Below are 14,734 nucleotides of genomic sequence, written 5' to 3' on the forward strand. Positions count from 1 at the left end.
AACTTGTACAAAAACTAATCAAATCTTATGCATCAGAAAAGCAAACAATCAAATGTAAATATGTAACATTTACATTCGTAATTTGGTCATACATATCAAGTTTTGGCAGAACATACTCATTTTGTCCCTAGTCAATTGATATCCATTGTCCGGAGGCGAGGTATTATTGGCAAAAAAGTTTGATCCTAAAGCAATCAACTAACGCTTGTTTGGTCCATAAAATAATTTATCAGGATAAGATTAATGCAATTCATACCTTTGACATCATCTCCACAACTTTCCACATCTTGCCCATCGTTGTTCATGTTTTCCTCCGATTTTCTTTGTGTCATTAATGAATTAAATTTGACATGTCATTGTGCACTATTTTAACTATGGAAAAGCATCTGGGATTTCTCCTTTCTTATTTGCCGACAATGCAGTAGTGGTGATGGCATGGACGTGTTGCAGTAATGGGCAAAGCACCATCTATTGACGACTAAGGCCCTATTTGATTTAGATAAAAATAAAATTTTTAATAAATTTTGATAAAAGTTGATAAAATATGTGACTGAAAAGTTATATGATTCACAAGATGTGATGTTAAAATTATTTGTTAAGTTTAACTTAGATTTTAATCAGATTTTGTAGCGGAACCAAGTAGGGGCCAAGTCTTGTTATGCTAAAATTGTTAAGCATTTTGCTACTAAGGTATTGGATGCTTTGACTGCAACTCAGGTCTATGCGGGAAGGATTTTTTTAACAACTTTGCTCCTAAGGCTTTGGGGATCGACTTTTCCCGTTAGGCCGATTGAGACGATCCAACATCTTGGGTTTCAAAAGCCGAGAAATTTCACTCCACAAAATTGTTGAATCAGACTAGGTTACTCTATTCTCATTTTATTTGGAAGGAGATGCATTGCTCAGGTTTCAAATATTGGAACGCGAACTCAGCTATGTGCGCTTATCTAGACCAATAAATGAGGATAATTATTAGTAATTTGGATGAAATATAACTTAATTATGTATTATTTGCATTTGTTAGGTGAAACTCGACGCAAATTAATGGAATTGGACAAAAGGAAATAAAATTTGGCAAAATTAGACTTAATCCAAAGTTTGGTAACTTATCCATGGTTGGAAAATGCTTGGACTCAATTAGATGTAAATGGAAGCTAAAAGATCAAAATTTAATAAAATTATCTCAAGAATGAACTCAAATTGCACATTGTATTAAAGCTGGGACTAAAACACACAAAAATGAAAATAGCACACTGCGAGCCCACATGAAAAAAACTGGTGAGGGTCTTAAATCACCAGAGAGCCATGGACGGAAGCGGCGCAGGTTTAGCTTGCACACTAGGCTCGTGCATGCAAGAGAATTTTAGGGACCGGCTGTACAATTCCATTTTGATTTAGAGGGTGTTTGATAATCATTTTTATGAAAAAAATGTATTTTAGAATAGTAAATTGATGTGAAATACGTGGTTGAAAAATAAGGAAAAGTTTTTGATTTACATGTAATATTATTTTAATAAAGAATGTGTGGTTGAAAAAAAAAAGAGAAAAATGTATTTAAAAAAAAAAAGGCTACCAAACGGGGCCTTAATTGAAATTTGTTTCCGATTTTGGGCTGATTTTCTACGTCTATAAATATGAAACTTGGGCAAAACATGAAAATTTCTCTCTAACCTCTAATTACACATCAAATCACCGAGAAGAAGGGGCTGGTTGCTATATTTTGAGATAGAAGACCAAGTCCTATCAAGAATTAAAGATCAATTATATCACAAAATTGAATATTTCGATCTTGGAATTTGAAGATCAACATCTTTTTCATTATTTCATGATAAGTGAATATTTTTATTATTTTTCTTGTAGTTTATATGAAATTATGCTAGACTAAATCCATTTTTGTATAGATGAAGATCGATCGTATTGTTTATTTATTTTAATTCAAAACTAGTAGTTTTGAATCTATGTATTTTCTTGCGCTTATTGATTAAGTTTGCATACTTATTGCATTATTTAATTGCATAGCTAACAATTAGATAATTATTTTCTTGTTGTAGTATTGAGATATTAACAGTAAACTTGAACGCAGCAAAATTAACTTATGTGCAATAGATGTTATGAATAATATTTATCATGTGTGCAATCATATATATAATCTAAAATTTGCATCTAATCATTCGAACTCGTACTAAAAATAGACTCGGATCATTATAAGAATTAAATTAATTTATCTTGAAAAAAAAAGTTATATATATTAATATTATCGATTGTAAAAAATGCATGAATAATATTAAATTACAAATCAAGAATTGATATGAATAACAATAGACGGATTCGAAATTCAACATAATCATCCATTCATTGATATGAACAACACTTTTTCATATTTCTTAGATTAGTGTGAAGTGGATCACACCATCCATATGCTACAAGTTAATTGGTCTAAAAAGATTGATGTGGATTGTGCTAATTTATGAATATTTTAGACCATAGATTAAACCCAACCATTGGGTGTATAATCTTGTAGTCAATTCTCATATGCTAGTCTTGTCACACTCACACTTGATCATAGTACAATATTTGAATTTTGAATTCAAATGGATTTGACTCTATAATTACAAGACTTCTTCATTTCTTTCATTTGGACTTGGCATAACAATAGAGAGAAAGCTTAGGTAACCAAGTAGGAGCATTTCATATCTTCGACAAAATTCTTGGTGGCTTCTGACGGATCTTTTCTCGGTATATCCATTGTCATTCCCGTGGACGACGGTGTACAATTCGATGTGTCACAAATCTGAGCTCAATATCAAAAGACACTCCATTGGTGGTGTTGAAGAAGCTATGGGTCGATTGGTTCGTTTTTTACACTTTGAGAGTTTATCTTTCCACATCATAGCTGTAATAATTATTTATACACTACATTTTAAATTCTACAAATGGTATCAGAACTTATGCTGGTGGTATAAAATGTTAAAACAACTTGAAAATAGGATTGGAAGTTGAAGAGTTTCGATTTTGTTCGAAAACAAGTTTAACAGAATCTTTAAAGCCATTTTCTGGAAAACTATGCACCTACTGGACAAACCGCAACGACCACCAGACTCTAGACATTGAGCAGAATATCATAGTGTCGCGCGTGAGACACGCGCTAGCAGTGGAGGCAATTCGTGAGACCACGCGCAGAAGATAAGAGCGGCGCGTGAGAGTGCATGAGAAGGAATTAGCCAGAGGTGAAAAAAGACAGATTGTTCTTTGATGAATTTTTGACCTTCTGGTGGTGTTGGATTTTAGTTTCTGTGGAAGCAGGTACAGCCTCGGGCAAAAAAAGAAAAATCGGAGAAACTTTTTCATTGGCGGCTCGGTGATATTTCCTAGTGTTGCAACAGCTGTTGGATGACTTAGGACAGTTAGTACCCTAAATCGATAAAGACTCGCATCTTTCCTTAAAATACGAACCTACCGATCGGTTCTCTCGATTTGCGCGCTCTAACACCCCCTCGAATTTACAATTGAAATATTGTGTTATTTCCTGCCATATTGTTATTTGACTCGTGCTATATTATTTATGTGTTACTTGTTATGATATCATCGTTTATGTCATCTTAGAAAGTAATTTAGATATAGATTGGTTTGAGCTTGCATTTGTGTGTAAGTAAATTGGTTAAGTAAAACTTTTTTGAAAAACATTGTTTTGCTACCATGGTCTTTCGGGTTGAGTTGGCGCAATTCAATGGTAAGAGGGATTATTCCATTTGGAAGCAAAAAATGAAAGATATTTTAATTCAACAAAAAGTTTCTAAAGCACGACGACCCGGAAAAATATCCTAATGCATTAAAAGTTAAACCACATGAAATTACTAAGATAAATGAAATTGCACATAGTTTGATTATATTGCATTTATTTGATGATGTTTTAGGACAAGTTGAACAACATAAGACCACTAAAGAGTTGTGGAAAGTACTTGAGAAGCTATTTTTAGAAAAATCTTTTCACAAAGTACATTTGCTTCAAAAACTGTTCAGTTTTAAGCTGGACCCGAAAAAGGATCTCGAATCCAATTTTGAGTGACTTTAACAGACTTGTCAAGTGTTTGGCCCACAATGATAAGAAATTTGATGATGAGTATTTAGCTGTTATACTTTTAAATGCTACGCCTGAATCCAATAAAGATGTTAGGAATGTTATCGCGTATGCTAGGGATACTTTGACCCAAGATATTGTGACAGATGCTTTGAGGGCTAGAGAGCTAGAGCTTAAGAAAGAGTTGAGAGATAGCTCGAGAGAAGAGAGTTTGTTTGTTAGAGGGAGGCATGAGACGAGGGAGAACCACTTTCAAAGTAAGAAGCGCAGAGGAAAATCAAAGGATAGGTCTAAGTCCAGAGATAAGAGTGGTAAGAAATGCTTCCATTGAAGCAAGTTAGGACATTTCAAGAGAGACTGAATGACCTTAAAAAAAAAAAGAGACTGCAGACAATGATGATCAGAACTTAGTTGCTGTAGGTGATTCCCTTGATTGTCTACATGTTATGACTGTGTCGGGAGATTTTGACACTGATGTAGATGGTGCTCGTGATAACATACATGTCGTGAATGTTTTTAATATTGATTTTGACGTTGAGTGGGTTTTAAACTCATGTGTCACTCTTCATATGTGTCCTGTTAAATCTTGGTTCTATAACTATAGAGATGTGAATCCTATAAAAGTATACTTGGGGGATGATCATACACACAATGTTGAAGAAGTAGGTGATATTGTTATTAGGATACACAATGACATTATCAAACCCCTTAGAGGTGTTAGATATGTCTCGAGCCTAGCAAGGAGTCTTATTTCCTTAGGCACTCTAAAAGAAGAAGGTCATGAGTTCAGATTTCATGCTGGTAAGTTAAAGATTTGTAAATGATCTCTAGTGGTTATGAACGGTCCCAAGAGGAATGGGTTATATTTCCTTCAAGGTAAAGACTTAGATAGTAAAGAGTTAGCATTATCTTTAGTTTGTGAGAATAGATCAAACCTTTGGCATAATAAGACGGGACACATTGGGAACAAAGGGTTGAAATACCTTAGTAACCAAAATTTACTTGGTAATGATAGTGTTACACTTTTAAGTTTTTGGGAGACTTGTATTCTAGGAATGTTACACGGGGTGAGCTTTGGGATAGGTGGACACGACACTAAGAGATCATTGGACTACATTCATGCAGATTTGTGGGGTCCTGAAAAATATCCGACACATGGAGGGAATTGATTTTTTCTATCCATTGTTGATGACCACTCAAGAAAGTTTTGGTGTATCTCTTTAAATCCAAATCTGAAACTTTTAGTAAGTTTAAGTTTTGACTTGCCTTAGTTGAAAATCAAACGGGAAAGGGTGTTAAAACTCTTAGGACGAACAATGATTTAGAGTTTTGCAACTTTGAATTCGATAGTTTCTGCAAGGGAAATGATATAATGAGGCACAGGATTGTGAAACATACTCCCCAACAAAATGGGGGCGGCGGAGAGGATGAATCAGACATTAATAGATAAAGTCAGATGTATGATGATTATTTTTGAGTTGTCTAAAGGTTTTTGGGGTGAAGCCATGTGTATTGCCACTTATTTGATAAATAGGCCACCTTCTATTTATGTTAACTTCAAGACTCCTCAAGAGTTGTAGTCTAAAAAAACTCCATATTTGTTACACATTAGAGTGTTTGGTTGTGCGGCTTATGCACATTAGGTTGTGGGCAAATTGGACCCTAGAGCTACTACGTATGTCATGTTAGGTTATCTAGATGGAGTGAAATGATATAGACTATGGGTTTTAGGTATAATGGGCATTAAGATTATTAATAGTAGAGATGTGAAATTCAATGAACTTGATATGCCTTGTTTTAAAAACATTGTAAGTTAGAATAAACATACTGAGGAATATGAATCTTCTACTATAAAGAAGATGGAATTTGAGGTGAAGAGATTAAATGATAATCTAGAGGATAGTGAAATCCAATCTCAAGAAGAATCAAATCAAGAAGCAGGAGTAAAACAACTTGAACTTGAAATTCCTGAAACTATTGTCCTCAATTAAGAAATATCTGCAAGTACTAATTTAAATGATTATCAATTAGTGAGAGATAGAAAAAGAAGACAAGTGAAGCCCAATTTGAAATACATCTCTTCAAATTTGATGGAATTTGTCCTAGTTTCAGGTGAAGTCTTGGAGTCAGTTGAACTAGCTTCATTTAAGGAAGCGGTTAACTGTAAAAATTCTGAAAGTTGGAAAAAGGCTATGAGGGAAGAGATCAAGTCTCTAAACAAAAATGAAACTTGGAAGTTGGTTGGAAAACCAAAAAATCAAAAGGTAGTCCATTGTAAATTGATCTACAAGTTAAAAGAATGAGTAGGACCTAAAGATCCTTTAACATATAAAGCTAGGTTAGTTGCGAAGTGATTTACTCAGAGAGAGGGGATATACTATAATGAGATGTTTTCACCGGTTACTAAGTATAAAACTATTATGTTAGTCTTAGCCTTAGTTATCCAGTATGATTGGGAGTTAGAGCAACTAGATGTTAAGGCGACTTTTCTTCATGGAAAGTTGGATGAATTGATTTACATGTCTCAACCTCAAGGGTTCGAGGTGAAGGGGAAATCAGAACTTGTGTGTTTGCTTAGAAAGTCCTTGTATGGTCTTAAGCAGAGTCCTAGACAATGATATAGAAGATTTGATGTTTATATACTTAAAATTGGATTTAAAAGGAGTGAATTTGATGTATGTCTGTATTTTAATAACTCTGAAATATGCTGTGAAGTTTATTTATTATTATATGTGGATGACATGTTGCTTGCTAGCCCTAGTAAAGATGAAAAACCTTTCTAAATCTGAATTTGACATGAAAAACTTATGAGAGGCAAGAAAAATCCTTAACATGGTTATTAAAAGAAATAAGGCTAATAATAGAATGACTATTAATCAAGAGTCTTATTTGGATAAAGTAATAATCAAATTTGGTATGAAATTTGCTAAGTATGTCAATATACTATTAGCTGCACACAAGAATATATCATCTGCACAATGCCCTAAAATTGAAGAAGAAACGCATGAAATGAGTAATGTTCCCTATGCTAATGTCATTGGGTCTGTGATGTGTTCTATGATTACTACAAGATCGGACCTTGCATATGCAGTTAGTTTCTTGAGGAGGTTATGTCTAACCCAGGGAAACCGTATTGGATTGTACTTAAATGACTGTTAAGATACCTAGTTGGAACTTTGAAAAGGGGATTAGTGTTTAAAAGTGGAAGTAAAAAATTAGAGTTTAAAGGATATGTAAATTTTGACTTTGCAGGGGATAAAGATCAGAAGAAATCTACCACTCCTTACTTCTTCACTTTATGTGATAATTGTATCACTTAACAATCACAGTTGCAATCTATAGTTATACTCTCCAGTACTGAAACAGAATATGTTGTATTAACTGAAGCTGTAAAGGAATGCATTTGGCTGAAAGGCCTTTTGTGTGAATTAAACTTCCTGAATGATAATGCTATGATTTTTACTGATAGTGAAAGTTCATTAATGTTGTGTAAAAATCCTGTTTATTATAAACGTTCTAAGCATATTGAGGTGAAGTATTACTTCATTAAGGAGAAATTAGCTTCTGGTAATTTTATTTTGCTTAAAATTACAACATGTGACCCTGCATAAGTTGGAATAAAAGTAATTGCGGTTGATAAGTTCAACAAATGTTTTATCAATACTCAGTATTGATAATGGTTAATTGTTGTGCAGGTACTGAGTTGGAGTGAGCGATGATGATAAAAATAAGACCACACTAATGGATATCACTTGTAATTCGGGAATTCGGTGATGGATGTTATGTGATCCGAGGTGGAGATTTATGAGGTAGATCACACCATCCACATGCTACAAGTAAATTGGTCTAGAGAGATTTATGTGGATTGTGCTAGTTTAGGAATATCTTGAACCATAGATTAAATACAATGGTTGGGTTTAATCTTACGGTCAATTCTCCTATGCTAGTCTTGTTACACTCATACTTGACCATAGTATAATATTTGAATTTTGAATTTAAATGGATTTGACTCTATAATTACAAGACTTCTTGATTTCTTTCATTTGGACTTGGCATGACAATAGAAAGAAAGCATAGAGAGGTAACCAAGTGGGAACATTTTATATCTCAGGCGAAATTCTTGGTGGCTTTCGCGCGGATCTTTTCTTTGTATATTCATTGTTATTCCCGTGGACGATGGTGTATAATCCGGTGTGGTACAAATCTGAACCCAACATCATAAAACATTCTATCGATGGTGTTGAAGAAGTTTTGGGTCGATTGGTTGACTTTTTACACTTTGAGAGTTTATCTTTACGCATTGTAGTTGTAATAAGGGAAGTGATACATGTAAATAATTGTCTACATAGTATCCATAATTACACGTGGCACTGAATCCAACTTTTAATTCAAATCTCACAATTTCACATCAACAACCGGATGATTGTCACATCACATCATAGACACCATTATGTGCAATAATTATGTACAAGTAGAATTTTCTTTGTAATAATCATTTATACACTACATTTTAAACTCCACAATTAGTTTAGTATAATTACAAATCAAAATCTCTTGTGTCACGAATTTCATATACATGACATATGATGATTAGTAGAAATGAGGCATAATTGACAATTATTTTGATAATAAATTTCAATTTCATTAATTGTTATTAGACTAACAACGATGCACTAACTACCATAATTAACATATTTCTAATCTAGGCAACATTTAAACATTCATTTTATTTTACGTGGCCCAATTTAAGTTACAATTTCATTTATTAATTTAATTATTGGTGATCAATCTCAATACATGCATATTGATATCTTTTCATTCCTTTCCCTCTCGAGAAAATTCATAATTCTTCTCAACTAGAGATGAAATTTCGTAATCTAAACAACTCGATCGAAAGCTCAATAATCAAAAAGGCGTCGCCTAGGACTCAAGTGGAGTCATTTAACTCACCCTCTCAAGTCTCTATGCACCATCTACTTTTGGTCAAAAAGTGGCATTAAAGTCAAACGTGTCAGCTTCAATATTAATTTTCAGCATGTGGAAATGTCTTAATTCCAACAATCGGGCTCTTCATCGTGGTGTAAAGGGAGACGTACCTGGTTCTGGGCGCAGACATTTTGATGTAAGTTAGATTTGCATCATTCATGCCATAATATTGAATCCCAATTTTGAGGGCTCTCACCGTCTCGTTTTTAGAGCTTTGTGAGGAAAATAAATCGGGGGATGTGGTCCAACAGGTCAGACAATAAGAGCTGCATGTACACTGCGCCTACAAGGAGTCCAATTCCATGTTTCAGGAATCGAACCTCCCACACTGCGGCTGCCAGCTAGACGTGAGATAACCTCACTTCTGTCCTTTACACCACCAGGCTATGCCCCACAGGGCAGCATCATTCATTACATTCGTATATGTCCAACATAGCATGAGATGGATGTGTTATATCGTAATTTCACAGGGCTGCTAATATTGACCGATGTATGCCATATGACATGGATCTACATGTTTCAATTTTTTTGATCTAAATTATTATTAAATAAGTACAATTTTACTTCTACTATATAAATTCAAACTTTCTTAGCGAGCAAATACATCGGAATAGTTTAGTTTTGTCGGCATCTAGGGATTTAAAATAAGTTGGATTAAATAAGTATGAAACATGCAAATGATGTGACTCGATAATTAGATTATCTAATTATGAGATGTAATTTATTTAAATTTTATGTTGAAGGAAAGGTCCATACCATATAGTCAATTAAAATTCATCTCAAAATGGTCCATGTTATCTGGTCTATTCCTCACTAACATTTTAGAGAAATATCTAATTTTTTACTCATAGATATTTTAGAAAAATATCGATTTCAAAATCATTGAAGTTATGGATGCTGCCCAGTTACCTGCAAATATGTTGGACACATGAAAAACATGAAATCTCGTCCAAACACTACTTTTTCAACTCATATATATTTTAGCAAAATATCGATTGCAAATGAATGTAGTCCATTTACCCACAAATATGTTTTGGACACGCAAAAAATACTAAATCTTGTCTAAACTTAGTATTGAAGTCTTAAGGTACTACATTTATGTACATAGTACTATATCGTAATTGAAACTATTAATTCGCGCGCGCGTGTATAATTGAAAGAAAGCGACAAGAGACTTCATACAAAGGGGTAGGGACCTGGTCTTGCTTAAAACTTACAAGTGGCAATTGAACATTGATTACAACAATTGAGGCCAAACTTTGATTTCCATTTCCCTATTAAATTTAGGAACATGCTATGTATACAACAAATGTGTACAATATTATTCACACACATACACACATGCATCGGGTGGAGTCCACGATTAAAATAATCGCGGACTCCAACCTTGAGTTAGGGCTGTAAACGCTGCTGTACAGCAAATGCTGTGAATTCAGCAACATCCTTAAATTTACTTCAACTCTTTTCTTTTTAGAACTAGATTATTTGGCCTTTCTATATCAAATAGAATAAATAGAATATTATTAAACGAGATTAACGATAAAAATTGTATGCTTATTACATAATCTTGTTAATGTACATATTTTGTATAACATAACGTTTGAAATGTGAGTTTCAGAATCATAAAAATATTTTCTTCTTGGAATATATTATCTGACTTATATACTTTAAAGACAAAAATATCTTCATAATTATGTTGCCTCCTAAAAAGGCAATGAAGTAACAAAAAGAAGAAAATGAAATGCCGCCTAATTGCATTCACAGTGTGCTTGTCTTTTTGTATAATATTACTAGGCTTGATTTGAGAGTGATTTTGAGAATTGATTTTTTGACCGTTAGGAGAAAAGTGGAGATCACCTGTGATGGAGCTGTGTAACATATTTGTTTAAAAAATAATATTATTAAACACGTACAATGCTAATGTTTTACAAATGTAAAATACTCTTCAAACAAATACAAATTGCTAAAGTTGAATAAATACACGAATAAAAAAGTGCTAAATAATTTATTAAGATTATATTAGAATTATCAAGAATCCTAAGAACAAATATGTAAAAAACATTGTTATCATTGTATTATTCTAAGTCTTTTGGAGTTGTGTAAATTGTGTGTGTGTGTGTGTGTGTGTATATATATATATATATATATATATATATATGCGGTACTTGGTATATTCTTGGCCAATTGCTTGTTGAGACATTATAGTTAATCAATTCATCTGAAAATTTAATTTTTTCAAAAAAATATTTATTTATATTTACATATGGATTTATGATAAACTTAAATTTCGTCCATTACATGAATTTACTTGTCAAGAAGTCATGATTTTGACCCAATGAGGTGTAGTTTGAAGTGGCGTGTTTACACTCTTATCATTATAAAAAAAATAATAATAATAAAAAGGAAAAGACTATTTATATAGTGCTTTGCAAATATACAGTTCTTTCATATGAAATGATTTACGAATAAATATTCAATTTGTGGACCTCCTAGCATGTGAGGAGTTGTGTAACAGTTTTGTTTAAAAAATAACATTATTGAAACATGTACAATGCTAATGCTTTACAAATGTAAAATACTCTTCAAACAAATACAAGTTGCTAAAGTTAAATAAATACAGGAATAAAAAAGTTCTAAAATAATTTATTAAGATTATATTAGAATAATCAAAAATCCTAAGAACAAACATGTAAAAAACATTGTTATCATTGTATTATTGTGAGTCTTTTGGAGGTGTGTAAATTGTATGTATATATATGCCGTACTTGGTAGATTCTCGCCTAATTTTGGTTTAGAGTGCGAGGACAAGTCAGTCAATTTACATGGTCAAAGTTAGATGGTAAAACCGGGCCCCCGCAAAACCGGTTTAGTCTTTTCCGGCGGCCTCTTATTTCCATATCATACCATGCCATCCGCATACATACATATACACACGCATATACATACATACTCCCTCACTCTTTCTCTCCCCCTCCCTAATCTAGAATTCTCTATATAAGTAGACGGTTGCCTCCGATTAGAAATTCTCTTCAAGTCAATCAATTTATATTGTAATTCTACAATAATCACATAAGAGACGACTACTACTCGAAGATCACATCCAATGGGTGAGGTAATTATTTCCTCCTAATTTAATCAATTTTCGTGAGGATTCGTAAATTCAAATTCATACAGTATGTATACGGAAAAACGATCACTCTACTCAATTTATTCGGTTTGGTTTCAGAAAAATGAGAAAAAGAATAAAGGCGAGAAGAAGGCGGCCGACAGTGGTGGCGGAAAGAAAGACGACGGCTCCACCACCGTCGTGTTGAAGCTGGACTTGCATTGCGAAGGCTGTGCGCAGAAAGTCAAGCGCTCCGTTCGTCATTTTGAAGGTACTGGAAATAATTTTTTTTTTTAATATTTGCAAAATTTGTTTGTTTAATATAATGATTAGGTGAGTTGGTGACAAAATTTGGCTGAAAGTACCAATTTGGCAAGCAAATTAACTGGAAATTAATCATTATTCATGGTCGGTAGAGTGTGAAATCAATTCCAGGTCCTATTTTCTTTGGAAACAGATAATCTACAACCTAATATGAGTTTCATAATCCAATTTGTTTCACTCATAGTTCAAATTATCTCAATAAATTGACTCAATTACAGAAATCCTATTTATCACACAGTTCGCTGAGTCGATTAGATTAATCCTGTTTGTATCACACTTTGTTTAATCCTATTTATCACCAGGTTCAGTTAATTGTACAATTAGAATATTCGTAATTACAACAGACTGTATTAACTTTGATGTTATGTATCTTTCCTTGAAAATTCATATGCTTATCAAGGGTAGTATAACAATTTTTGGTTGGTACATGCTTTTCTGGTCTCTGATGAAACTATCTTTAGATCCACTTTTACAGTCAAATTCTACGACAAAATTTACTGTTACACTTCACCAATTCTATATCAATGTCAATTTCAACATTTTCTTGTATTTTTATTGGTGATAATTAATTCAATTAGACTTTAGTCTGGCTGGGACCTAACGTTTTTGTGCTGTGGTCCAATTTTGAAGGTGTTGAGGACGTGAAAGCTGACTGGGAAAGCGGCAAACTGACAGTGACGGGGAAGGTGGATCCCTCATGGCTTCACGAGAGAGTTGAATATAAGACAAAGAAGAAGGCAGTGCTAGTTTCGCCCCAGCCAAAGAAGGATGGCAATGGTGGCGCCGGAGGTGACAAGAAGTCTCAAGAAAAATCTGAAAAGAAAGTCGAAGAAAAGAAAACTGAGGATAAAAAGCCGAAAGAGGTACTATTTTAGATCTCTACTCACTGTCTTTATTTTATGTAATATGTCATATTACTTGATTCCATTGTTTTGATTTGATCTTGATTAATTTATATCTATTATGTGGTGATTATTTAGCCCGTGGAGAGTACGGTGTTTATGAAGATTAAACTGCATTGTGACGGATGCGCACGTAAGATAAAGCGGACCATATCAAAAAATATTGATGGTGAGTTGGGCTATCTATGTTTGATTTAATTAGTGGTTAATCAACTCTGTTTATGAATCAACAAATTAAATATTATTTCAGTAAATTTGTTGTTGTCTACCCAAATCTATTTGGCCATTCTTTCTTGTTATATTTACAGAACAGCTCGGGAATTGTTCACCATTATGTATTTCACCACTTAGATTATTGTTTCATTAGCTGTATTTTGCTCATTAATGATTTTAACGAGGATATTTGCTGTCTTGTTCAACAGGGGTTAAATCCGTATCGACGGACTTACAAAAAGATTTAGTAACAGTAATTGGGACAATGGATGTGAAGCACCTCACGGCATACTTGAAAGAGAAACTACAGAGGAGCATAGAAATTGTCCTTCCAAAGAAAGCTGAAGGAGGCGGAGACAAGAAGGGGAAAGAAGGCGAAGGTGAGAAGAAAGACGGTGCCAAAGCTGCCACTGGTGGTGGAGAAGGAAGCAAAAGTGAAGGGAAGAAGATGGAGATAAACAAAATGGAGTTCCATGGGTACAATCCAGAAACACACTATGCTGTGCCTATGTACAACCAAAGTTATGCACATCAAGGCTATGGTGTGCCGATGTACCAGCCCCACCAAGATTATGCCTATACTGGTCATGTGGCGCAGTATGCACCCGGGCCGCCGCCACCTCCGCTGCCGACTTATTTGCACGACACCGATCAAATGTTCAGCGATGAAAACCCTAATGCTTGCTTCATCATGTGAAAATGGCACAGCCTTGTCATTTAGGTAGTAAGTTGAAATACTGTACAAAAAGAAAATAGGGTAAGAGGAAAAAACAGGCAAAGTATATATTCTGGGAAGTACACATATAATGAGAGCAGTTTGTTTTAGGACGGTTGTTGGAGTGGTTTAGTGTTTTCTTTGTATGTTTTTAGTTAAATCAAATATTCAATTTTGTTTCACTAATGTATTCACGTTATATAGAATAATAACTAATTAAATCTTGTTTGCATATTTGATCGTAAAAGTAAGAGCCGTTGATTGCAAGTGCTTACATTTTTTTCGTCCATGAAAGAAAAAAAAAAAAAAAAAAAAAAAAATTTTTTGGGGTCCTCAACTTTTTGAAAGCGTGTTAACTTTTTATTTGTGATACCCATGTCTTCAATGTGTGTCGGTTTTGTCGAGCGTGA

General features: G+C 33.7%; 1 protein-coding gene across 1 annotated transcript; it reads left to right on the forward strand.

The window, feature by feature from the left end:
* Window positions 1-12,026: 12,026 nt before the first annotated feature.
* On the forward strand, window positions 12,027-14,506 carry LOC111365267 (heavy metal-associated isoprenylated plant protein 3-like). Its single transcript, XM_022985711.1, has 5 exons — window positions 12,027-12,176; window positions 12,291-12,441; window positions 13,125-13,357; window positions 13,475-13,565; window positions 13,819-14,506. Exons 1-5 carry the CDS (start codon window positions 12,168-12,170, stop codon window positions 14,304-14,306), a joined length of 972 nt encoding a protein of 323 aa, XP_022841479.1. The 5' UTR covers window positions 12,027-12,167; the 3' UTR covers window positions 14,307-14,506.
* Window positions 14,507-14,734: the final 228 nt, after the last annotated feature.

Source organism: Olea europaea, chromosome 2, assembly GCF_002742605.1.
Source record: "Olea europaea var. sylvestris chromosome 2, O_europaea_v1, whole genome shotgun sequence".
NCBI lineage: Eukaryota > Viridiplantae > Streptophyta > Magnoliopsida > Lamiales > Oleaceae > Olea > Olea europaea.

What these genes read in the sequence shown, in the direction of transcription:
- LOC111365267 (XM_022985711.1), top strand. An exon ending in CTCCGTTCGTCATTTTGAAG is followed by an intron (nt 12,442 to 13,124) that starts GTACTGGAAATA and finishes CCAATTTTGAAG; the next exon opens with GTGTTGAGGACGTGAAAGCT. An exon ending in AGGATAAAAAGCCGAAAGAG is followed by an intron (nt 13,358 to 13,474) that starts GTACTATTTTAG and finishes GTGATTATTTAG; the next exon opens with CCCGTGGAGAGTACGGTGTT.